The 24,254-nt window shown below is 46.9% G+C and overlaps 10 protein-coding genes across 10 annotated transcripts; 6 read left to right on the forward strand and 4 right to left on the reverse strand.

Annotated features, from left to right (window-relative positions):
* Window positions 1-1,935: 1,935 nt before the first annotated feature.
* EYB26_003812 (uncharacterized protein) lies at window positions 1,936-2,793 on the forward strand (the record flags this gene model as incomplete). Its single annotated transcript, XM_054263106.1, has 1 exon — window positions 1,936-2,793. The coding sequence occupies one exon, from the start codon at window positions 1,936-1,938 to the stop codon at window positions 2,791-2,793; it is 858 nt and encodes a 285-aa protein (XP_054119081.1).
* Window positions 2,794-4,645: 1,852 nt separating this feature from the next.
* Window positions 4,646-5,303, forward strand: EYB26_003813 (uncharacterized protein; the record flags this gene model as incomplete). The annotated part of the gene is made up of 5 exons (XM_054263107.1): window positions 4,646-4,735; window positions 4,818-4,906; window positions 4,971-5,027; window positions 5,090-5,235; window positions 5,296-5,303. 5 exons carry the CDS (start codon window positions 4,646-4,648, stop codon window positions 5,301-5,303), a joined length of 390 nt encoding a protein of 129 aa, XP_054119082.1.
* Window positions 5,304-5,557: 254 nt separating this feature from the next.
* EYB26_003814 (uncharacterized protein) lies at window positions 5,558-8,253 on the reverse strand (the record flags this gene model as incomplete). The annotated part of the gene is made up of 8 exons (XM_054263108.1): window positions 5,558-6,045; window positions 6,098-6,585; window positions 6,637-7,118; window positions 7,165-7,639; window positions 7,690-7,867; window positions 7,919-7,959; window positions 8,022-8,076; window positions 8,142-8,253. The coding sequence occupies 8 exons, from the start codon at window positions 8,251-8,253 to the stop codon at window positions 5,558-5,560; spliced, it is 2,319 nt and encodes a 772-aa protein (XP_054119083.1).
* Window positions 8,254-9,281: 1,028 nt separating this feature from the next.
* On the forward strand, window positions 9,282-11,675 carry EYB26_003815 (uncharacterized protein; the record flags this gene model as incomplete). Its single annotated transcript, XM_054263109.1, has 1 exon — window positions 9,282-11,675. One exon carries the CDS (start codon window positions 9,282-9,284, stop codon window positions 11,673-11,675), a length of 2,394 nt encoding a protein of 797 aa, XP_054119084.1.
* Window positions 11,676-12,381: 706 nt separating this feature from the next.
* EYB26_003816 (uncharacterized protein) lies at window positions 12,382-13,111 on the reverse strand (the record flags this gene model as incomplete). The annotated part of the gene is made up of 2 exons (XM_054263110.1): window positions 12,382-12,998; window positions 13,054-13,111. 2 exons carry the CDS (start codon window positions 13,109-13,111, stop codon window positions 12,382-12,384), a joined length of 675 nt encoding a protein of 224 aa, XP_054119085.1.
* Window positions 13,112-13,681: 570 nt separating this feature from the next.
* EYB26_003817 (uncharacterized protein) lies at window positions 13,682-15,125 on the reverse strand (the record flags this gene model as incomplete). The annotated part of the gene is made up of 2 exons (XM_054263111.1): window positions 13,682-14,967; window positions 15,017-15,125. 2 exons carry the CDS (start codon window positions 15,123-15,125, stop codon window positions 13,682-13,684), a joined length of 1,395 nt encoding a protein of 464 aa, XP_054119086.1.
* A 923-nt stretch (window positions 15,126-16,048) lies between these two features.
* On the reverse strand, window positions 16,049-17,099 carry EYB26_003818 (uncharacterized protein; the record flags this gene model as incomplete). Its single annotated transcript, XM_054263112.1, has 2 exons — window positions 16,049-16,878; window positions 16,934-17,099. 2 exons carry the CDS (start codon window positions 17,097-17,099, stop codon window positions 16,049-16,051), a joined length of 996 nt encoding a protein of 331 aa, XP_054119087.1.
* Window positions 17,100-17,704: 605 nt separating this feature from the next.
* On the forward strand, window positions 17,705-19,415 carry EYB26_003819 (uncharacterized protein; the record flags this gene model as incomplete). The annotated part of the gene is made up of 5 exons (XM_054263113.1): window positions 17,705-18,238; window positions 18,287-18,326; window positions 18,373-18,530; window positions 18,577-19,113; window positions 19,167-19,415. 5 exons carry the CDS (start codon window positions 17,705-17,707, stop codon window positions 19,413-19,415), a joined length of 1,518 nt encoding a protein of 505 aa, XP_054119088.1.
* A 573-nt stretch (window positions 19,416-19,988) lies between these two features.
* On the forward strand, window positions 19,989-21,458 carry EYB26_003820 (uncharacterized protein; the record flags this gene model as incomplete). The annotated part of the gene is made up of 1 exon (XM_054263114.1): window positions 19,989-21,458. One exon carries the CDS (start codon window positions 19,989-19,991, stop codon window positions 21,456-21,458), a length of 1,470 nt encoding a protein of 489 aa, XP_054119089.1.
* Window positions 21,459-23,179: 1,721 nt separating this feature from the next.
* Window positions 23,180-24,171, forward strand: EYB26_003821 (uncharacterized protein; the record flags this gene model as incomplete). The annotated part of the gene is made up of 2 exons (XM_054263115.1): window positions 23,180-23,246; window positions 23,300-24,171. 2 exons carry the CDS (start codon window positions 23,180-23,182, stop codon window positions 24,169-24,171), a joined length of 939 nt encoding a protein of 312 aa, XP_054119090.1.
* Window positions 24,172-24,254: the final 83 nt, after the last annotated feature.

Raw genomic sequence — 24,254 nt, forward strand, 5'->3', positions numbered from 1 at the left:
CACCCTCGATGGTGTTGTGAAATCTTGCGCCTGGTCGTAAATACGGATTTGCAGGATCATGTCACGTGTCAAAGTTGCAAATCATTACGTAGAACTTTTTGAACAGCAAGTGTCTCGGAGTTTTTACACAGATGCAGCCCTACAATAGTTTCCGATCCGCTGTGTTGAAAGTTGATAGCTTGATAACTTGATGGGAATCTTTTCAGCCTTGGGCAGCTGAAAATGCGTATGACGAGCCAGCCTCCCACCACGAACTATATTCGCAGCATCTGGTATGGATAGATGCCGCCGATGAAGTTCGTATATATATATTTGTGTGTGTGTGTGTGTGTGTGTGTGTGTGTGTGTGTGTGATCTAGATTGTATCTTCGGGCTCCTAGTCTTGGAGGCTCCAGACCCTCGTATGGAGCACGCAAAGTGTGCCGAAATCCAGCCCAAGTGTTACGTCATTCGGTGGGTTTACGCATACCCGTCTCGGCTTCGGGGTTGCATCTCATTGCTCCGATCGTACAACAAAAGAATAGCTACCGAAATACATTGTCGATGACTGATATACGAACGATGTCTCCAGTTAATAATGTGTGATGAACATGCTTCCTCTTTGGGCCTAGTGTACGAAAGTGAGAAATGAAATCTAGCCTAGGGTATTTTCCTAAAGCGGTCTAGCGCAAGACTAAGCCAGATTAGCGCCCGTTGTGGATTAGTCAGACTGCCGAATCGGGGTTAGTGTACGAGGAACTGCCACCAGATTCGTATAAAAAGGACTCGCTTTCCTGTCTGTCACTATCGTCTACGGAGTATATACATGTCTCGCCAAACTCCTTTCGCCTTCTCGTCGTACTCCGAGTGTTCAAGCTGGATGAATCTTGAGTCGCATGTGTCCAAACAAGTCTTGAGACACGATAGTTTCGTGCCGCACCCCCTAGCTGCTTGTTTGCGACTCGTATATCCATGGGTGTCAACTCAAGTGCAATCAAACATACTTTGATGTCACATTGACATGCATTGAAGGTACCTAGGTCGTCAGTCTTAACAAATAGCATCATGGTGACACTACTCATGGCAATCAATTCTTGCCGTGATTGTTGCCTAATGTCTTTCACAACTTGAAATTCTAGTAAATAAATTGACCGCCAGTTTATGAGCTGGCGCTTATATATACGATGTCTATACGATGAAAAGAAAATGGATGTGGTGGGCTCTGTTTTGAAGCTTCAAGCCCACGGCCTGTCCTATAGAATTGCCTTTCCAACTTGTCGCAGGCTGGCTGGAACTCAAGCTCGTTTATTAGTAAAGTCCCTAACTTAAATGCGGGGAATCCAACATGTTTGATCTACATTGTAATCTTTGCAGTATGATTTGGTAGGGGGGCCTCATGAAAAGGTACAACGTACTACGTGTCTGACATGTATACTAAAATACTGTCCACACGGTCCAATTATTATGTAACCTTCATGTCCTTTACATAACTTAGTTAACTAGTAGAAAGTTCTCAATCTCATGCCGGCTTCCGTAGAAGGATTGAATCTCGATTCCCAAATGTTGTAAGTTAAATTACGTACTAGACATCTACTACGTAAGCGAGGAGGCAGGCTCACTAGTCCGCCACTATGAACTCAGGCCTCGCGCCAATCATCCCAGCGTTAGGGTACCTAACGCTTTGACTGGTGACTGTTCATGTACGAAGGAGGTACATAGTTTAGTCGAAAACATGTGTACTTACTGATTTAGCCTAGGCAAGAAATTCTTTCATAGCGCCTTTTCTTCTTTAATCTATGCCTTCGTATAGTTTTATATGTAGATAAATAATCGGTCCGCCCGCGGAGTCAGTTACTTCACTCTACCTATGTTAGGGTTTTGTATCTACCAAGCGAAAAATTGAGTTGAGGCACTTTACATCCAAACAATAGTCATAATTAATTCACTACAACAACAATGACACCCACACACACCATCCCGGAGCTTCATATAGAGAGAGCAAGAAGAACAAACCCAATATCAAAACGCCGCTATCAATACAATGAAAGGATACGATTCTCTTCGCCCATCCGCACAGCTTCCCGCGGTACACAAACCATCGAAATGTCCGATTATTCAGGAGGGTTGAATATGGTGTACCGGACGCTGAGGCCCGCTGCAGGATTTGACCGAAAAGGTCGGTCAAATAATAATCATCATCATCATGACCGGGCCGAGGACTCGCCGCGAAATAAGAAGTACCCGAAGAAATCAATTGTGGTTACGACTCCAACCACAGCAACGGAAGTACATGAAGCGGATAATAATACTGCCACAGCTACAGAGACAACCACAGCATCACCAACAGGGAGCAAGCCTTCTGCGGCGGTATTGGGAGTCGGAAAGATAATCGACATTAGTCAGTCAGACGGCAAGGAGCGATTGGCCATGATTTCTGAAATGACGACTTTCCACGACTCCAAGATTGTGGTTGTATGCGCATGGCTCTACAAAAGAGCCGATATTCATGAAGATCTAATGGATAATGCGGGGTTTTCCTTTGAGGACTCTCATCATCATTTACAATCTATGTGGCCCATCTTGAATAACGATGGTACATTGATGACGAGCACAGGCCGGCCGCAGTGTGATTACATGGTGAGCACGAAACGGACCATTATCGTTTCGGAAGCGATGGGTACGTGGCTTACAGGAGTTCCATCAACGGTTGCTTCGAGAGTATATCGGGATGCCATATACCATGCTGACTCGGCGGAGAGGAGGATATCTCATGTGAATGAGGGTTCGTGTTATTGGTTGAAGAAGATTCTTTGATCTTGGTCTTGGTGTTGTTTCTTACGCGACATGTGATGGGGTATGAAGCGAGCGTTATCTTGATTCTTGTCTTGCATTGATTACGGAGCAATTTTGGTGAGCGCGATATCTTTAGTATACCCTGGCATGTCCATAGTAGATTCATCAGTGGGCCAATCGCATAGCTAGCAGGAGGCTAAATTCATCTTGTTCGGAAATGACGGAGTGCTACTGCTTACGGGCATAAAGAGGATCGGAATTGCTGCAATCTAGAATACGAGGTGCATAGGGGCGAAAGGATCATGATCGGTTTACGCTTGAGCACGTGAGGTGAACAGCAAAATTTCCATTCTGAGTAATTATTTCGTAGCCCTAAAATCTACCTCAGCCGTCACCAAATCCCACCACTGTTATGTATCGTTTAAACCTCTTATTATAGCCTGATATTCATGCTATCTGAGTATTTCAGGACTCGCACAGACAGTATTCTGTCTTGTATAAGCGGCATCTCTATCTGAACCCCGATGCTATCCAAATTCCGCCTCGAAAGGAATCACCGATTGAAATGATCAGAATCAATGGCATCAAATTAATCTTTAAGCTTGGATTTTAATTTTCAGTTCATTGTCATCAAGTGTTGTTACTGGTATCTAAGCGATATCCAGTAACCCATTGATTCGCGACTTGCGAGGAGGTAAATCACGGCCGAAGCGAACTTGAACATGTGTGACACGGCCATCTGTAATAACTCTATGTTTCCAGAGCAGCATGGTCACAATCTGGAAGGTAATGGTATCATTTCACGATCAATATTGAGGCAGTCGACAGGTTCCAAACGCGAAGGACTTAGGCGTCTGAGGCACCAATAGATTCTTCATCTATGACATCATCGCTGTGAGATTGGACGTTAAATGTCTTTATAAACCATGAAAAAATATCGAACTTTTCTTATTTCTTGACCGAAAGACTAGGTGCAACATGCGTTACAAACAAAGTAACCGGTCAAGTCGATCATAATGAGAACGAAGATAGAGACTAGTAACCCATTAACTTAACCAAGAAGATGACGCTTGCTGACAACAAGACTTCCAACATGTGCAGTATCCACCGAAGCCCTCGTAGCAGCCCAAGCAGGTCCCAAACGGGGTATCACACCCAAGACATCCAACAGCAACAACAAGAAAGATGATCCCCCAGGTCCCGATCACCCAGTCAATTTAATCCCCGCTGAGGAGCTGGACAAAATGAGAAAAAGGAGCGTAGATCCGGTCTTGTATACAGAAATGAATCGAAACAAGCTGGAAGGAAATGGGACTTTCTAGTCTAAGGTTTCGCAGATGGCGATGGGAGGGACACGGATTAAATAATGGACCGGCTCGTGTTCTTCGAGAGCCAGAAGATATTCTCCGTTAGGGAGATTCTATTAGCTTATTGAATAATAAGTTGAGATTGAGATTCTCCGCTACTTCCAATGTAGTACAACAAAGCATGCAATTATTCGAATCTCGACGGGCAAACAACACAGTGCCGGAGTACAGTGTTACACGACTCTTAACAGAACGATTCCTCATTGGAGCTTACACCGCTAAAAACAGGAAACACAGGAACAATCCGAAAAGATGGTTGGGATTGCCATCTGTGATACCTTCGCATCTCGAGTCTGTCTCGGAATCACTTTTGTATCACATGAGGAACAAAGCAGCGTTCGTCACTGATATAACCAGTGCTTTCAGGGGGGGGGGGTCATAATTGATCGCTGAAGCTTTTAGTATTTCGCATCTTCCTCCCCTGCTGAAACTACATTGATAAGACCGACACACTCATCATAACTCAAATCTATCATCAAGCCTTTGTGAATACTTGCATTTTCGAAATGCAATTCCTCAAGACATTTCTGTTGACTGCCCTGGTTTTAGTGGCACCTGCTTCTGCCGCTGTGATCCAGAAGCGCGACACTGTTGATGTAAACATCCTTCTGTTCTGCTCCTCGTTTATTTGCTCGACAGCATATCGACAGTTGCTAACCTTTATTTTGGTTTCGGTAGCTCTTCATCTGGAGCGGTACCGGTTTCCAAAATTACGTTGAAAACTACAGCTTCGATTCCGATAGCTGCCAGGCAATCGCTGCTCCATCGTAAGCCGGAATATCCAATCGACAAACATGATCAATAAGGAAAGGGGCTAAATCTGGATTACAGATCAGGAACAGTAGGCTCCGCAACGGTCGACGACAATGCTACTTGCAATGTTTACGCGTGAGTAACGTCTACAATCCTCGCTGGTGATACTTGACAACTGACCAGATATCTGTCGACAGAAGCCCCGATTGCTCAGGCGACGTAGCGGGCACCCTTAGTGCGCCGGGCATTTCTGATACCGGCTCCCTGGGGAGCAGCTTCGGGAGTGTGTTGTGCACTGTCTCGTCGTCCTCTGGGAGTTCGAGTACGACGTCTAGTACTTCTAGTGAGCCGACCGATGTTTGTGAATTGTGATCTATGATCAATGATACTAAAGCTGGATCAGAGCATTGAAGTTCATAGGGTGATGGTGACTGGTGTTGGTAAAAATGGTGTTGATGGTCTTAACGAGAAATCATAAATTAGATCAGAGTGACCGCACAGTGATATTTTGATGGCTCGCCAAATGGTGCTGGTCTAGGTAGCAATGGAAGGGACCTAAAACGGATGGCATATCACTATTCCCAACGTTAAACATTATAAATTACGTTAATTCGTAAGTAGATACATTGAAAATAGCACCAAAAGTCCACGCCGCGCCAAATAAACTACTCTAGCTCTGTCAAATGATTGCTCTGTTGTTGTAACCCGTCAAGCTCTTCATCTAATGGGCCGACTGCAGTCTCAGTAGCGTTGTGCTCCTCAACTTCTCGTACCGTAGTTATCCGACCACTCATTACAGAGAGAGCTGTAGACGTATGTTCTCTGTTCGACGTTTCTATGTTGCTTCCGTCCTGAGGACCACGCACTGATGCTGCATCCGAGACCGAATTGTCTGACAATTGCCTATTATGGGTAGGCAGTCCGGGATCTGATGACCCGATTTCCGAGATATCACTTCGATATCCGGTACTCATATTACTAGTGTGTCGTGTGTTTTGGCGAGTTGGTCTCACAGGAGAGTGACTGCTGTACATCATTTCGTCGATATTCGGAGATACAAGTGGTGGGGATTGCTGAGCTTGAGACCAATGAGTTTCATGCCATTGAAGTCCTTGGTCATTGGGACCCATCTCATAGATAGGGGTGGAAATATCTGGTCAAATTAGTACTGAACCTTGTGGTTCTGCTATAGAACATCAACTCACTGTCAATTTCATGCAATGCGACACTTCCTGCCTCCGAGACGTGTCGCTCGTGGGTTTTCGAGGACACAACAGTGGCTCCATCAATATCCGCAACGACCAGATCTGGTTGGCTTTTGCCATCTTGTGCTGCTGTACCGTACAACCATCGCAGCACAAATCCTCTGATTCCAGTTGTACTGGCTTGTGTCTCGCTTACCCCTGTACTTCTCCCGGACTTTCGTCTTCGCCAAATCAAGAAGAGAATTATAGCTGCTGCTACAACTATCAATCCGAGTACAACACCTAATACAGGCCCTACCCAAGTGGGAAGGCCACCACCACCACCGGTGATAGTGATGGCTGTTGGTCCGGGTGACGGACTAGATGTATTGGTCGAGTTCGTGGATTGCAATGCATAGGGATAATATGTTGTGATCGTTTTTGTGTACACAGTTGCAAAGACATCGCTCAAGGTTGCTGGTGCCTGGGCTGTAGCACTTCCATTGCCACTATTCATAGTAAGTAAAAGGCTTCCAGAGCTAAGTAGGAAAAATACATACTTCCCGCCTATTTTCGCTGTGACGGCATCCGGTACCCTATATTCACTCCATACTCGGGGATCATATGAGTCCTGGAATTTCAAATTGTTCAAGTTGAACACTTCTACAATTCCAGCTTGAAGACAAATAATCGGATTGTTGGCATAGATTCCGCCTAGGATCATCATTTGATCCGGATACACCATGAAGCATTTATGTCCACTTCTACCATGATTGCTCTGTCCGGTATAAGCGTGAGTCCATACCATCTGTGGTACTGACAAAATGTACACATCATCTGACGGTATGCTGCTCTGGTTAATTCCATCATATCCTCCATAGATGTATATATTGAAGGATGAATCGTCTCTTGCTGGGGCAACCACGGAACAGAACATAGTCAACTGGGGCGGGGTATCCCCTGTCGTGTTTTGCTGATACCATTTCTTGTTGGCAATGTCATATACCGAAACTATCTCCATGAACGTTGGACTAGTTGTAGTCTAGGGATGTCAGTCGGTTTTCCACAGAAAGGATAGTCGTGCTTACGCTGTCATTAGTCTGTGATGAATTAATCTCTTGGGCTGCAGTCAGTGAGACCGGATCTATGACTCCTCCAATTGCAACGAGCACTCCGTTTTCGCCTGCTGGTATCCAGGCAATCTCTGCATTTGCCCGTGCAGGAATGAAAGACGGCAGCGTGTCATTCGCCCATGTTTCTTGTCTCATTACTGACATATTCACCGAAATCAAATGATTTGACGGAGTGTTTGCAGATTCAGCGTCGTTCAATATTGGACCCCAGTCTGTTCCTCGCATCCCACTGAAATAGTATCCCATATTCTCACTGGGAGCCGAGACACTGGCGCCGTTCGAGACATAGCGAGTAATGTTTGTCGGTAATTGTTTGTTGATAAAACCAGGCGACCATGATTGACGGGCTGGACCATATTGATATGCTTCGTACCCTAGGATAGTGTCCCCCGCAGGTGCGTTTGAACTATTGGTCGCATCGATGAGGCCGCTACACTGGCGTCAGAAAGTCAAATGAATTGACGAATAAAGCGGGCTTACCCAAAGGTGATCAACTCGTTGTCGTTTGCAAACATTGCACCGTCAACATAATTAGGAGCAATATTGTTGGTGGCAAGGCCGCCAGTCTTGGACAGGGTCTTGAACAAGCTCGTGACATTGGTCGAGTGGTTGAAGGGCTGGCCCAGGTTGAATTCATACACAACGCCATCGATGCCTCCTTGGAAGAGTCAGTGAGATTGTTGTAGGAGAGAAGAGGAGAAAAACGAACCGTCGTTTTGAGGGCTGGCGTTACTTCCGTCGGAGAGGCCGCTGTCGACGTGCGAATTAGGAAGGAACGGGGAGCCACGACCAAAGGGGAAGGCACGACTCACACCTGCCACCACAATTCTCCGCCGTCCAAATAAATCGTATCCCGGATCACATTCGCTTTTCTGTCAGTATATCTTCTTCTTTCGCTGGATATTTTATCAGTCGGACAATTAACTTCTCACCTCGAAATTGAGCCCAATTGCACATCGATACATTCACCTCATTCTGCCATTCAATCCCCCCGACGCTCGTAACAAGCGTCCAGGCGATGGGGGTAATAGCAAACCGCAACATGCTTTCGCCAGTGCTTACAGAATGGCACAACGATATATACTACACAGTACCATCTTGCGCTGCGTTTGTACGATATTCTACTCAAGTCGAATCCGAAAAATGACCGAAAGACGATAACAGCGCGGGCAGAAGGCCGGAGGCTGAACACCAACGTGGACTGGATATAGGTGGTACAAGACCGCGAATGTCAGCTAAAAAAAAGTCCCCCGCACGGACGGCGTGGTATGTACCCTAAACTCCGGAAGTTGCATGATGGTGTCTTGGGTTTTTTAACGTGATAGGTGCGATAATGCTTGGAATCCAATTATGCTTCTTCAATGTCGTACGTGTGGTTTGCTTGGGCTGCAAAACTGTTTCTTACATAAGACCGTGGTCAATCAACATTTTCAGCTTGGATTTTCAGGCTTGCAATATTATGGACCATGAGGCTCATGCCGGAACGATTAACCAATCTCTGATGGCGGAGGTCCATCATATGCATAGTTGCGCTTTTATGCATTTTAAGTTACAGCGACTAACGTGCCTTTCCTACTAAATCTACTTCGCATTGGACCAAACAGGTTGGCGGAAATGCAAAAATCGAATGTTGGCTTGAGAGGCGCAGCTAGGGCTGTAAAGCTACATCGAATGCAAGATTCCGGCCGTGCCAACACACTGCACACAGTGTCCCCGCAGCATGGTCGCTGTGTCCAAAATGATAACCAGATCAGAAGCAAAATGACTGGACGGGGTCGGCTGGGCTATGGATTTAGCCATAATCTGAACTTATTGCCCTCAAGGCTGAGTTGAATACACGCGGCCCCGTAAACAGAGTTTGAGGTTAATGTAGTACTAACTAAAGGAATGACACCCTGTTACCCAAAATCGCCCTGAAGGCTTTCAGCTACGTATGTAAGGCTCCCTTGCCCATTCTTAAACTGACTTCGAGAACTGACATGAAAGTTCCTAGAACAGCAGTCTGATATTTTTGGGGCACAATCTTGGTTCTTTGAAGCAGGAAGTAGAAGGCTTGCAAAGAGCGTACAACCATGCAATTAACATGGTCTGCCTTTTCTCTCTGTCTGGCGATGATGCCAGTTGCTTGTATAGCAGGGGATAACACAGACGATGGTCGCCGTTCCTGTTCGTACGCAGCTGCAAAAAGAGACGGTGAATATAGGGAGCCATCGTGCTTGCAATCTACGAGCACTTCAGCTAGTGTCTATCAAGCTACAACTCCGAAAGATAGGTCCACGGGATGGTCTACAAGTACGTCCACGAGTTGGTGGACGAGTTACTCGACAAGTTCGTGCACCAACACGACTACCATTAGTGGATATCCCCCAACGGTGATAAGCACGTCACCTAGCGTGTATACTATTTACCCTGCGACCACCCCAAGTTCTTCAACAAGCAGATCGACTACTACTACCACCAACACAACGACATTGACAGAAACAGAATGTGAGTCAACAACGTCTACCCCTACTTCCACATCGCCTATTCCGACGACATCAATTATTCCTACCACACCTACATCTAGATCTACATCAGCTACTCCATCCACTTCTACTTCTATTTCCGCATCAGTCATTTCCACCACATCTATATCCATATCTACATCAGTTATTCCCCCAAATTCTACTTCAACATCACCAGTTCCAACAACATCTTGTTCCACTACCTCGATTCTTCCAATCATATCTACATCTATATCTACATCTATTACACCGCCCATTTCTACTTCTACTTCCGCATCAGTCATTTCCACCACATCTATATCTATATCTACATCAGTTGTTCCCCCCAATCCTACTTCAACATCACCGGTTCCGACAACATCTTGTTCCACTACCTCAATTCTTCCTACCATATCGACATCAGTTGCTCCACCCACTTCTACTTCTACTTCCGCATCAATTATTTCTACCACATCTACACCTATATCTACATCAGTTGCTCTGCCCATTTCTACAGCAGTTATTCCCACCACATCAACCGCTACTTCTACATCTACCACAACGACCACATCTACCTCCACCACGACATTTACATCAACTATCACATCAAGTCCAACTAGTACAACTAGTACAACATTCATCGTTTCGGTATGTCCAAGTCGTATTGTCAATCCTACATATATCGCCCCAGGACCTCTACCAACGGACTACACGTGGGGCTGTAAACCAGGATATCTATGTCATCCTAAGAACAAACCCCCCGGTGGAGGAGATTGCAATTTTGAAGCCGGTCTTCCTGCCTCATCTTTCTACTGTTCACCGGATGAGTGCATTCCCAGCCCCAAACTCATTGATAACCCGGATAAAGGGTGGGGAGAAGGATATCAGTCAAACAAGACTGGTACCTTTGAAGTTACACCAGGATATTTCAACATGAATCCAATTGAATTTGGCCTGAACTATAGCATATTCACATTTCCATGGGGGAATGAATGTGATGGTAACGGCAACCCATACCCTCACGGCAAGCCTCCTAAGAACAGCAGAGGATGGAAAGGCAATAACAGAGTCAAGCGGCAAACAGGTGCAGAGGTCATCCCACCCGTATGCTACAACGAGTGCAACAAAGTCGCTCTCGAAGCAGAGAAAGATGGAAAAACGCCAGCACTCTGTGACAGTGGTTCTGTTTTTAAAGGGTATTTGAATGATTGCAATGTGTGTATATCTGCGCATGCTACAGGGCAAACAACGCGGGGTCCAGTGCCTGATTTCGAGCAGTGGCTATTTTACTGTTCATCATTGGGTACGACGACATCTTCTAGCAGTACAAGTACGACTTCGACGACGAGTGTGCCAATACTTGCTGATTCTACTACGGTTGGAACGACTACTTCGACTACTAGTACTCGCACAACGCTTTCGGAGATACAACCCACCAGCCCTTCAACAACTTCGGCATCTGACACTTCAACTGCAATCTCCACGACTACAATATCTTCCCCTAGCCTGGTAACTCTGACAACATCGACAGCTGCAACTACTATAGTGCCAAGTACTACCACAACATCTACAGCATCTATTTCGGGTGCTTCGAGCACTCCTGAGTTATCAGCAACTGCATCAACTACCTTGACAAGTGTTGCATCCGGTTCCGAATCATCGCCAACTTCGATCACTTCGACAGTAGGTACTGGCACCGCTATCACGTCTTTGTCTACTGGTACAACCCCCATCTCCAATTCCGGTGGCAGCCTTATCAGCGATACAGCGTCTGGAAGTGCGACTATTACTCCCGGGGTCGGTTCAGGAACTACCAGTAGCACCCAGACAACACCTTTAATAACATCAGGGGTCACTGAAACTGCTCCTGCCGCAACTTCCGGTCTCTTCACAGGGGATGCATCTACTAGTTCGCAGTCACTCTCTGAGAGGTTGCTTTTGACAATCAGTGCTGGAATATTGTTGTTGGTTACATTGGTTTGATTCAATGTTGAAGATTATTTCGTTGCGTTTTGGTGTTTGGTTATTTTATTTATACACTCCTTGACAGAGGTAGATTACAGTATGAGCGGCGATTAATAGTAATAATATACCGACTATCATTTAGTTAATATTGATTGTTGTTTATCAGACGTAAAGAAATAAAAAAAACAAAATAAATATGTTGCTAAGGCAATTGATTAATCCGTTCAAACACAAATGTGCACTTGAGCTTCGAATTACTATCAGATCAGCCCTGACATAGGTATGGTATACCGATACTGGTCCTGTCATTCGCCACCGTTTGTTGGCTCCGTCGACGACCCCGTTTTGGATATCCACGACTGCGAGGGCGGGTATGATATATTATATATAATTGGCCAACCAATCAATCTAGTACATCCTGTAGTCCTAGGATTAGTATGACGACGGATCGTCGACTGGAACTATCGCCGTGCCCATTATTCTGTTGTTTGTGAATGGCTGGGCTTGGAATGCGCTGGCGCTGATTTGGGCGGCTGCGTCGCCTGCGTTCATCCTGAAAGTATGGGATTGGGAGGAGGTAGAAGAGGCTGCGGAGACAGAAGAATATATGTGTATCATATATAGGCCTTTGTATTGTTATTTTTCAGCACGCATTGTTTGACGTATGAAGCACAGAGTTACAGTAAAGCCCTTAGAACTAATTCTATGACAAGCCATCGACATGTTACTGAAAATGACCACACATGTACTTTCGATCCTCTAGTAAATTCTCCCTCTCAACCTTGAGCTCCTCAATCCAATCCAAATACTTAATAATCCTTTCATATTCCCACCTCAACTCATCAAATTGTTTCATCGCCTCGCGCATATCCTTATTCTTCCCAGCGACGAGATCAGTCGCGAATTCCTTGGTCGTTGAGGGCAGTTCAGGGCGCCAATCGCGTTCCATCTTTTTCACTTTTTCGACTTGTTCTTGAGCTGCTTCGATTAGCGCGTTTAGGTCAGAGCGGTTTTGCGCGAGACGGGAGGTGGTTTCTGCAATGTCGCCTCGGCAGAGGGTTGTGGCGAGTTGTTTGACGGCGATGGAGGTGGTGGATTTGCTGATTTTGTACGCCAGTTCGAACTCAGAGCGTGTGTTGAGTGTTGGTGATGACAACTGAGCTACGAGAACTTTTGCTGCGGTTGCTGCGGTCTCATTACGAGAGTTATGGGGTCCTGCGATGATGGTGGATGAAGATGTCGCCGAGTATGACGTGTTGGTTCGAGTTGGTGCGTGGTGACGACGTTTTTTGGTCTTGTCTGGAGGCATTGAGAAGCGCACTTTGCAGGTGGATGGTTTTGCTGGGTTTGGCTTCAGTAGATGGCAGGTGGTTAGTCGAGACGTGAGGAGACATACTTTGGTCGTTCTTGAGCTTGTAGTTTGATAGAAAGGTAACGAGGACCACGGATGTCATGACTGCATATGTTTTCGGATATTTGAGCTCGAGAGAACGACTTGGCGGAACTGAGCGCGTCAGACCGCTTGGAGTCTTTACAAGACGATGATGAAGTTCAAAGAAGAGACTTGGGGTCTGTCGCGTTGATAGACTATTCCAAACCGACAAGGAACCGAGGATTAGCCCCGTCAAAGATATTCAAGTCTATCAAAGACGAATCAGGGCGCTGTAAATATTAATTTGACGGCATTGTCCATCAATGGCAAACGACCTCTTTCAATATGCTTGACGTCAATTGGGAGGTTAGGTTCATTGTGATATCGTTTGTAGTGAGCATGTGACTGTTTCAATCTATCACTCATTGACATTAGATGAATTGTATTGCCCTAAGACACAATCTCTTTGAACCACCGAGTCAGTTGGGCAATTAGTAGGTTGCTGTAATACAATAACTAAATAGGAAATGCACTGTCATGAATCAATCCATCGCTATCATAAGGCACAACGAGCCAACCAGATATCGAGATAACAATGATATAATGCAGTCTGCCAATCAAATTTCATATAAGAGGACACCAAAAGACAAAACTATGGATGGTCCTTTCGCTTCTCAGCCTTGGTCACAAAATGCCATGGCTGTACGCAGAACGCTCCATTGATATCCCCATCAATTGCGTAATTCTTGTCCGCCAATTCCAGATCAATTTCCCTCAAAACAATAATCAAGGTAACCCAACTCCATTGCCAGGCAAACTTTGTTCCAAAACACTGTCTCTTACCATTTCCAAAGCCCTTCTTCACTCCCGAGGGTAGTCTGTCGTATGCTTCGCCGAGCATACGTTCTGGACGGAATGCCTCTGGGTCATCAAAGACTGTGGGGTCGCGGTTCACAGCACTAAGCACTGCAATGAGAACTTGGTTGCTAGGAACTTGGTATTGGCCGCCAGCCAGCGATACAGTCGGTCCAGTATTGATGTCTGGTCGAGGCTCAATGTTGAAACCTGGCGCTACAGAAGATAGACGCATGGATTCTCGAAGTATAGCGTTGCATAACTGGAATCGTTGGAGATTGTCGTGGGTGAGCTCTCCATCAGCACCTAGAATAGAATCGATCTCTTCGCGGGCTTTGGTGATGTATTCGGGATTTTTGAGCAGGTAGTACAGCGCGAAACTAACAAAACAAGGGGATGTCGCAGACCCGATAAACATGTTTATAATCTCATCAATGACTTGCTCATCCGTAAGAGACACTCCAGTTTGTGGGTCTTTACCATTCAACATAGCATTGAACATGTCGTCGATCGTGCTTTGTTCCTTCTTGCGTTTAGCAACAATATCGGCACAGAAAGACCGCATAGTCTTGATGTCCTTGTCGTAGCCGCGTTGATAAATGAGCCGATTCAGCAATTTAGGGCGTGTCGGGCGCTTTACAGCCTCCATGGTGGACTTGTCAATGGCAGTGAGAAACGCGGGGAAGGGGCCTGACATCCAGTCCTCCTTGTGATGGAACATGCACCAAGCCACTGACTGTAAGTTGAGTCGTTTCAGTCCATCCGCCACATTAACCTGTTGGCCGGGCTTAGATGTCCAGGCAGGGACAATGGCCCCAATGATGTCGCGCTGATCGTTGAATGCCATTCTGATTGACTCATCCGATACCCAAGGGGACATGATGCGATGGGCGGGTCCCCAGATCTTTTCACTCTCGGATTCATACGATGTGAAGAGCGATGCATGCACAGCCTGGCGGATCTCGACGATAGGTCCAGTGACACACTTGCGGAAGCGGGTTTCGTCGCATATTTCTTCCAAAAGCGCCGCGTTGCAGATGAAGACAATCTGGGTGCCGAGAGCATTGATTTTGAATATAGGGCCTGAACAGTCAGTCAACATCTTGGTCGTGCACATGTCATGTCAACATACCCCATTTTGCAGCCAATTTGTTCAGAGAACCCCAGGTGTTGCTTGGGTCGACGTCGAAGACGTTCCCTAGCAACGGCACGCCTGGCGGTTGAGGGATCTTGCTTGTCATTTTGATGTGGTTTTGGTAGGGCACACGTAGAGGCCGGAAAAGATGTAGAAAAACTAAGGAGAAATTTGACAGTAGGCCTGCTCTGAGCTAGCACATCGTACGTAATAACAGACGAGCTCTCTATGCGAGGGTCTGGCGGACTGGCTGGAGCTTGATCACTCAGCCAGCCGCCGGCTCGATAAACAAGCTAAAGTGGGTTGGCATAGGTAGTTCTGCAGCTTGTTTCACCGCTAAAGCTCAATCTGGAGCGACTTGTTGAGTGAAATTCACAGAGCCAAGTCAGTGCACCAAACAGACAGCTGGGATTCGTCATACTGCGAGCTTTGTGGATAGATGGGCCGATGGCTGGAAAGCGGGAGCCAGAGCGGTTCGTCGATCGTACCCAAATCTCGCGACCCACGATTAGGAAGCCTGCTAGCCCCGCTGAAGGCTTAGATGGGACGGATCTCCCTGCGATGATTTGGCGAGCTTCATGGGAGAGGGGCGCCCAGACGCCAATCTCGGAGCTATTGGCTGGGAGCTGTGATGGGTTCGGTTCGGAGGTGCTGAACTGTGGAGTCTGGACTTTGACCACGCTGAATGATTTCACTAGTCGATTGAGATTGATTGTTGCACAGTAACTGGACTGTGCTCACTGTCAAGTTGTCAGCAGATTGATCATTCGACGTTTGGCACGCCAGTTGCAAGGGAGAGATAGCGGACGTGTCATCTCACGAGTCACGATCCAGCACTACTCGCAGCGTGCGTGGGTTGGCATGTCAGAACATGATCCTTGTAGGAGCTAAGAATTCAGATTGTTTCTACTGGAGGTTGCAGGGGTGAGAAATACGAGCGACGATCACGTGAGACTCGGTCGCTTCCTTCCTTTTGCAGTCAGAATACATCGAGTTATTTTCCAACAGTTCTACACTTTATTCCGATTACTATACAAAGCTGAGACTCCAAACATCTCCCAAACGGTTATTCGCCTCCCCCAATCCTCCCTGTACGATAATCATGTCCTGGCCGACAACATCAGCGTCAAACCATCCTCGTGCGTCAGGAACTGCATTGCTCTGGGCATCAACCTTGTGCCATGTCTTGCCGGAGATGTCAAACGCCCATACATCGTCCAGCATTTTGCCGGCACCTTGGTGTCCTAGATTGCTCGGGTCGCTTTCTCCAAATAAGGTGACAACGTAAGATTTGTTGCCAACAACGACCGGAACCAAAGCGCATACACTTCGTGCAATCGGGCCGGATTCGCCGTCTGGCTTGTACGAGTGTGATTCCCAGGTATCCGTTTCGGGAGTGTATACGTCGATGCTTCCGCCCTGCTCGGTCTTTCCATCGAAACCATTCATTCGGTAGAGTTTGCCGTCTGCGAAAGTAATAGAAGTACCACCCCGAGCTGGGTCTGGGGCAGAAGTGAGTTGTTTCCATTGTTTAGTGCCCAAGTTAAATGACCACAGGTCCGATAAGCGACCTTTCTCAGGACATCCAGCGTGAATATATAAGGTATCTTTCTGGTCGCTGCAGGCGCAATGGTAACTGCGTGGCTCTGGAACATTGACGGCATCTGCTGGAGATAGAAGAGACCATTGTCTCGTGGTGGTATCGAATTTCCAGATGGCACCCTGCTCATCGATAGGAGCCATTGCAGCTCCGCCACGGCCAGAAAAGAGATAGATGCTCTCTTTCAAGGTTGTAGATGCTGTGCCGACTCGAGGAGAGGGTGCGTCGGATTGGGAGGGCATAGAGCTGATCCTAGCCTCTAGAAAGGTGACTAGGTATCAGTAACGTACAGACTCCGCGAGTGAAGAACACACCTTGGTCATCAAGTGATACTACATGCACAACATTATCGCGGGGTTCTCGGGGTCGCAACTCTCCGCCAAACACGTAGACTTTGTTGCCAACGACGGAGAGTGCCTGTGACGAGCGTTGGAGGATCTCCGCGTTGAGCAGCTTGCTCCATTTAGCTTGGACAGACATTTTAATGATCTGTCACGATTATGACCCTGCTTAGTTGGCTGCTTGCATAATGCGATCAATTTCTAAGGAGAAAATACTTACAATTTATGTATGATTGTTGACCGTGAATATATTATACCCGATGTGAGAGTTCAAGCAGATTCAGTATTTCCTTCGGGCTGGAAAATTAGCCTCGGTCAATTGGGAGATATGTTTTTGATGCGCCAATTTATAACCCAGACCAGAAAAAAGAGAATGGTCTATAAAGAAATCATTGAGTTGATGAGAATTAGACCAACAGCCTCTCTATCGCTTGTGGTGGCGGAGGGGCAGCTGTATATTACGGTTCTATACCTGCCGGCGTAGCCATTATTGGCCAGACTGCTGTATTGGCCGTAAATACTTCTACAACAAAATCTCCAGCATCAGACCATCGGTTCGACCAAATCCCGCTTCAAAAATGCAAAAACTCAATCACGGTTGACTAGCCTACTGCTGTCTCTCTACTTACTCGGTACCGAATACATTATTTAATGCTCTGACAAGCAACATGATTCAACTCATCGGCCTCCAAGGTCCTTGTTGGAAATAACCGACAAAACAACAAGATCGCAGCCTTCGGCAGAATGGGACTGTCCCAAATACCTGCCACAGCGCACGACATCGAAATGGCTACGAACAACCAAGACGAAGAACAACGGATACGAGATGTCGAACCGCAAACCGAACTAGAACCACCGCTCCCACCCTCGATCCCCTCGCACTTAGCCTACCGTCTCTACACATCCCATTTCCTGTCAACATGGAACTCGCGCCTCTTCGAATTTGGATCTGTGCTATTCCTAGCATCCATCTACCCACAGACTTTACTCCCCATGTCCGTCTACGCGCTGGTACGCAGCGGCGCTGCAATCATATTTGCGCAGGCATTGGGGGCATGGATCGATCGTGGAGAGAGACTGTCTACGGTACAGGTGTCGATTATCGGTCAGCGGTTGGCGGTTGCGGCGAGTTGTGCTATTTTTTGGGTATTGCAGCAAGAAGATGAGGTGATTGGAGGTGGGAGAGTGAAGGATGGGCTTTTCGCGGTTACGGTTATGCTGGCGTGTGTGGAGAAGTTGTGTTCTGTGTTGAATTCGGTTTCGATTGAGCGGGATTGGGTATGTTGTTCCTTGATATGGTTGTGAATATGGCTGATGAATATATAGATTGTTGTTATTACGGAAGGGAATGAAGGAGTCCGAAGAGGTGAGTATAATACTTGAGATGCGATGACAACTGCTGACCAGCCTAGTGATGAATGCGCGAATGCGAAGAATTGACCTCTTTTGCAAACTCATGGGCCCGTTGACGATTTCCTTAGTGGCGTTGGCGTCAACTCTGATGGCTATCCGGGTTACTCTAGCTATGAACGTGGCTTCGGTCTTGGTTGAGTATATATGTATTGCTCAGGTGAGTTGACTTCATATCCATGTGCATTCCTATGCTCAGCGTGTAGGTCTTTAAGAGATTCCCTCAACTGCGTCGAAACGAAGTCGAACGCCTGGAATCGAGTGCCGATGCGGCTCCACAACGATCTGCCATGACAACGATTTTCTATTGCTTGAAGGGAGTCTTCCCCATCAGATCGCTTCACTTCTACTTCAACCACTCCGCATTTATCCCGTCATTCGCGCTATCCCTTCTCTACTTCACCGTTCTATCCTTTTCTGGACAAATGATCACATACCTCATCTCAGTCGGCTACAGCACCCTCTACATCGGCATTGCGCGAACAGTGAGCACTGCCCTAGAACTCAGCGCAACATGGATCGCACCCCGGATGATGAAACGTGTTGGTGTTGTGCGAGGAGGGATATGGAGTCTCTGTTGGCAGATGGGCTGGCTCGGTGCTGGGGTCACATGGTTCTTTGCTGATTTCAATCGCGAGGGCCGCGATGTGATTATCGCGGCGACTGGCTTGGCGGTCGGGGTTGCGTTGAGCAGAATTGGGCTATGGGGTTATGATTTGTGCGCACAGAATCTCATTCAAGATGTAAGTCACCACACACTATTGTTAGAAACTGGGAGGATACTGATTCGTAATAGGAAGTGGAAGATTCACATCGCGGAGAATTTTCCACCACTGAGGCCGCATTCCAAAACCTTTTCGAGTTGCTGTCATATGCATCGACGATCATCTTTTCGAAACCATCGCAATTCCAGTGGCCGGTGGCTATCAGTACAGCAGCAGTTTACATGGCGGGCGGATTGTATGCGTATTTCGTGCGACGCAGAAGAGGCCATTTGTTCCACCCGCCGGAGTGGATGTTGATCAAGCGACCGGAGGCTGTATAACATAACTGTCTTGACCTGTATATATCAAAAAGATGTCCAAAATTGAGGATATTCAATTGTGGTTGAACATGAAACAATCCCCATGCCGACTCGCGGCCAAAACAAGGACGCTCAATGCGATTCCTCCAATAAATCCCCCTGTACGGAGTAGATAAACAAATATCCACAAAACATCAAACCCCAATCTTAAACATTGAGAATCAATTTAGCCAAGACAAACGTCGCAACCAACACGAAATAAATAAGGCTGACTAAATCCTGGCTCTAACCACAACGAGCAACACGGCCCCTCTCTACAATTTAGGGCCTTAGCAAGTGGCACCAACCCAGAAGACTTGAGGGAAATTTTCAGTCGTCACACCATTTGGCCGATTGCCATTGGGATGATGGATTATTCTGCTGAAGGACGAAGATCTGATCGATAATTTAAGGCTGTTGTCACCCTAGACGCACGTGTCTATCTCCAACGACTCCCAATTTCACGGCGATGAATATGAACAACGGACACATCAGACGAGAATAACGGACGATTACCCACACATTCCACAAAGAGAGAGAAAGGGAGAGGACAGGATGGACCGCACAAAATACCTCGACAGCCTCAAAGGCCTCACCGCTGTCATCGTCGCCTTCGACCGTCTGTTTCTGAACGACCTCAACCTCCCCTTCCGGTCGTACTGGGCCGAACCCGCCTCCAAAAACCGCGTATGGCTACAATTACCCCCCTTCCGAATCGTATTCGCGGCACATGCGATGGTGACGCTTTTCTTTGTGATTTCGGGGTATGCGGTTTCGATTAATTTGTTGCGTGTGCGACAACAGCGACACCAGGCCGATTTCTTGGGACAGGTTGCTTCCGCTGCGACACGCCGGGTTTTTAGACTGTTCTTGCCCGTCGTGATGATTGCATGTGTGTCTCAGTTTTTGTTTTGGGTGAATTTGTATAGTTTTACGTCTGTGGAAATCAAGCAGTTTGTTGCGGAGCACAAGATTAAGCCCTGGAGTGCGCCGGGGGGTCATCTAGCGTTTTTGTTTCGGTATTTGACCGACATCATAAACCCATTCGGCGCGTTGCAGTACAAGGACGTAAATCATGGGTTGAATGAACAATTCTGGACGATGCCGGTCGAGTTTCGAGGGTCGTGTTTGGTGTATTTCCTGGTCACGGTTATGGCGCCCTGGAGAGCCCAGCGCAGATTGATTGTGTTGGCTGCCTTGGCGATTTATCTTCTGTGGTATGGCATGTGGGATGTTGCGACGTTCGTGGCTGGGTTGTGGTTGGCGGAGATGAAGGTCAATCAGGAGGCTGAAGAGGGATATACGCCTCATAATCAACATTATCCAGACCCTGAGGATGCTTCGGACGAGGAGAATGTTAATGGGACACTGCAGCCTGGTCTTTCATGGTCTATACCATCTTCCCTATCATCGACACTTTCAAGTCTGTTAACATGGAGCGGCCAATTGCTCGCCGACAGCAAGAAAGCCCGCCAAATCATGACCCCCGTCACAATCACCAATCTCGTTCTTTTCGCCCTGGGAATTCATCTCATGTGTCTCCCCTCGGGCAGCACGAGCCGAAACGATGGCCACCTCACGACCGGATACCGCATCCTCCTGATCCTGCAGCCCTCAACATGGAAAACATGGGAAGTGGTCCACCACAGCTGGAAATCCATTGGTTCTGTGCTGGTCATTTATTCGATAAACAACTCCCCACGCTGGCTGTTTCGGCGGCCCCTCGAAGCTTCACGGACATTACAATACCTCGGCCGAATCTCATTCCCGCTACATCTGATTCAGCAGATCGTATACTCGCTATGGCGTGAACCGATTAAGAATTGGATCTGGAAGGATCTAACGGGTTATGCGTACCCTGGTGGACAGCTCGCGGATAGGGAGCCGTTTGCGTGTGCGGTGATGTGGATGGGTGCAACCATGATACTCGGTCCGGTGTTGGTATATCTTTCGGAGGAGGTTGGACGGTATTTTGAGGCCGCGAGCGTGGTTGTTGCCAGGGAGGTGGAGACGTGGTTGATCTAAGCTTCGTTTTTTATTCGTTGTACACTTTTATTTTTTGTTGAACATACTTTATGGACATAGGCATATTGAACTGTATATTTATCATACGAGCTTCCGGAAAGGAATCGAGTTTATATGATCTCCCTAAGCACTAGATCATCCACATCCATGGATAGAGTTAATTTATGATGAGATGTCGCCATGTTGTAATACACGGAGACTTCTTGAAGGAGAGTATTGTTCTCTTCAGCCTTTCGGCTTACCAGAGAACGAAAGACCTTTGTAAATATTGAGTTTGATGCTAAACTCAGTTAACTAGGAAGAGGACCACGAAGCCTCTTCGCACACAGGTCAGGCCCGGTGCATTTTTTCTCTACCTGGAAACTATCCAGTATGTATGAAGTCATGATGAACATCGCAGTGAATTGGCCAATCCAGCATCGCTGCCTATTCATCAAAGACACCGCTTATAAAGTCTATTGCCTGGACTTTGGACACAACTGATTCACTCCAGTCAACAAACTCCAAGTGGACTGGATCATGTAATGCATAATAATCTCGGTCCTCCGCGCTCAAAAAAGTGACGATGAAGACGTGAGTCATTCCATCCTAGAAAGATCAGCTGCAAACATCTAGGTAACCGTAGGGGTTTGCCCAGTCAGTACTCACATGCAAACCCTGGACGGAGTTGTCGCGGCCGCCAGCACAGGATTGAATATACGGTGTCCCTGTCTCTGGATGAAGACATGTTTCCTTCAATGCCAGCATCTTGTCAACTAGCCCCTAATAGCAGAACATGTTTGGTAAGCACTACTCCATCAGCCAAGAAGCCGTTGCAAGTTTCATACCTGATATGTCTCCGAGTTACTCCCCGGTTTGAACTGAAATTGCACCACATGTGTGACAGTCATGTTGGCAGACTTGTTTGGAAAAAACTCGACTGTAAGTTGATAGTCGTTATCGATATAATTGTGGTTTAAAATAGGCAATTACCATCGTATCATACGTTACGACGTTCGCCGTGTAGACGGTGGCTTTAGGGTTAGATTATCGGCGAACGTTGGCCGAGGAGCCATGTTACTGTCGGCCATCGCAAAGGTTGCTTATCAGTTATGATATACATGAGACATATTCTATAGGCTGAATATTGGGTGATTCCCATTTGTTGTAAGGTCTTTTCTGACCAGAATTCTCCGCCTCTTCAAAGTTATGGCGTGTTTGGTGTAGGAGTCCTATTAGACCAGTCCTAGGCAATCTTGCACAGATACTCCAAAGTCTATTTTCTTTCTTGTCCCTTTTCTTACCAGGAAAAAGAAAGTAACTACTAGGTTGACACTTTCTATTACACCCCGTGTACAGGAAAGCGAAGAGTCTGTCACCAGAGTAGTTAGAGCAAGGCGGAGTGTTTATCACATTTTGAGGGAAGGGTGGAGTGCAGTCTGTCAAATTTTACTTGTGATCGAAAATTTTGTTACGCCTAGAGCCAGTATGAATGATATCTACTGATACTCGGCCACTGGCGGCCACCGGCGACTGTAATATTTCTTCTATCGTCTTTGGAAACTATACGCATGCCCTATTTCGGCCAACTCAAGTGGCCGAACAAGTTCGTGAGAAACTCAAGGACTTCTTAAGCCGTGGAGTTGGAGGTAAAGGAGCTCAGTCTATCCTAAGTAATTATTTTCCTCGAAGTTGGTTGATAACCCGTTTGAATTGGAGTCCTTTCGGAGCCTGTTGTTACCATGCCAGCCTACAACTTGAACATCGAATCTTTCTCAAAGCTCCGCTCACAGGTAGTGGTCCTAACAGGTAATATACCATTCCTTCCTCTTGCTTGAATTTGACAATAACATATATTATAGGAGGCGGTCACGGTGTCGGAAGAGAACTAGTTCAAAGTCTGTACAAAGTTGGGGCCCATGTCGTTTTTGGCGATATAGATGCCGTGGCGTCCACGGAGTTGGTCGAGAGCTTAAAATCAATCACCACTCAGGGTAATGGAACAGTTTTATTTCAACAGGTTGATGTTCGGTCGTACGAGGATAATTTACATCTTTTCCAAGCGGCATTTGACCAGCATGGACGAGTAGATCATGCTCTTTCGATCGCTGGCGTTACAGAAGGGCAAAATTGGTTCGACCCATCCTTGGATCTGGAGTCCGTCAAACAGCCACCATCTACTTCAGTACTGGATATCAATTTGTTGGGAGCGTTGTACTTCGCCAGGATCGCCACGGTATATCTTAGGCAAGGGGAAGGGAGCCGGGACAAATCTTTACTTCTTACCGGATCATTGGCGGCTTTCAAGGAGCAGGTTGGCTTGTTTATTTACTCGCCTAGTAAACATGGTGTCATGGGTCTCTTTAGATCCACGCGCAAGAATCTGCATTCATTGCATTCTATTCGAGTCAATATTCTTTGCCCTTCTCTGATAAGCACTGGCATGGCATCGAGAGTTGAGCATATCTGGAAAGAGAGGGACCTACCAATTAACAAGGCGGCGGAAGTTAGTGATTATGCTATCAATATCACGGCATCCCCAGTCCTCGAGGACGGAACACTCCAAACTGGATTGGCGGTTTATGTGGAAGGTGGCAAAGCATGGGAGATAGAGTCGGACCTTGAAAGACTAGACAGCGAATGGATGGGAGCGGAAATGGCCCATAATTGTGCAGCCATCAATCGCGCTTTGGGGGTTGGTGCTGGCTGGACGACTGAGAGGCCTCAAGTCTAAGATTGTATGTAGAGAAGCACCCCGGACCAGGTCGCAAAAACCCACAATGGTTTACTCGGTGCGGCTCTTTTTTTTTTTTTTTT

Source organism: Talaromyces marneffei, chromosome 3 (genome assembly GCF_009556855.1).
Source record: "Talaromyces marneffei chromosome 3, complete sequence".
In the NCBI taxonomy this organism is placed as follows: Eukaryota; Fungi; Ascomycota; class Eurotiomycetes; order Eurotiales; family Trichocomaceae; genus Talaromyces; species Talaromyces marneffei.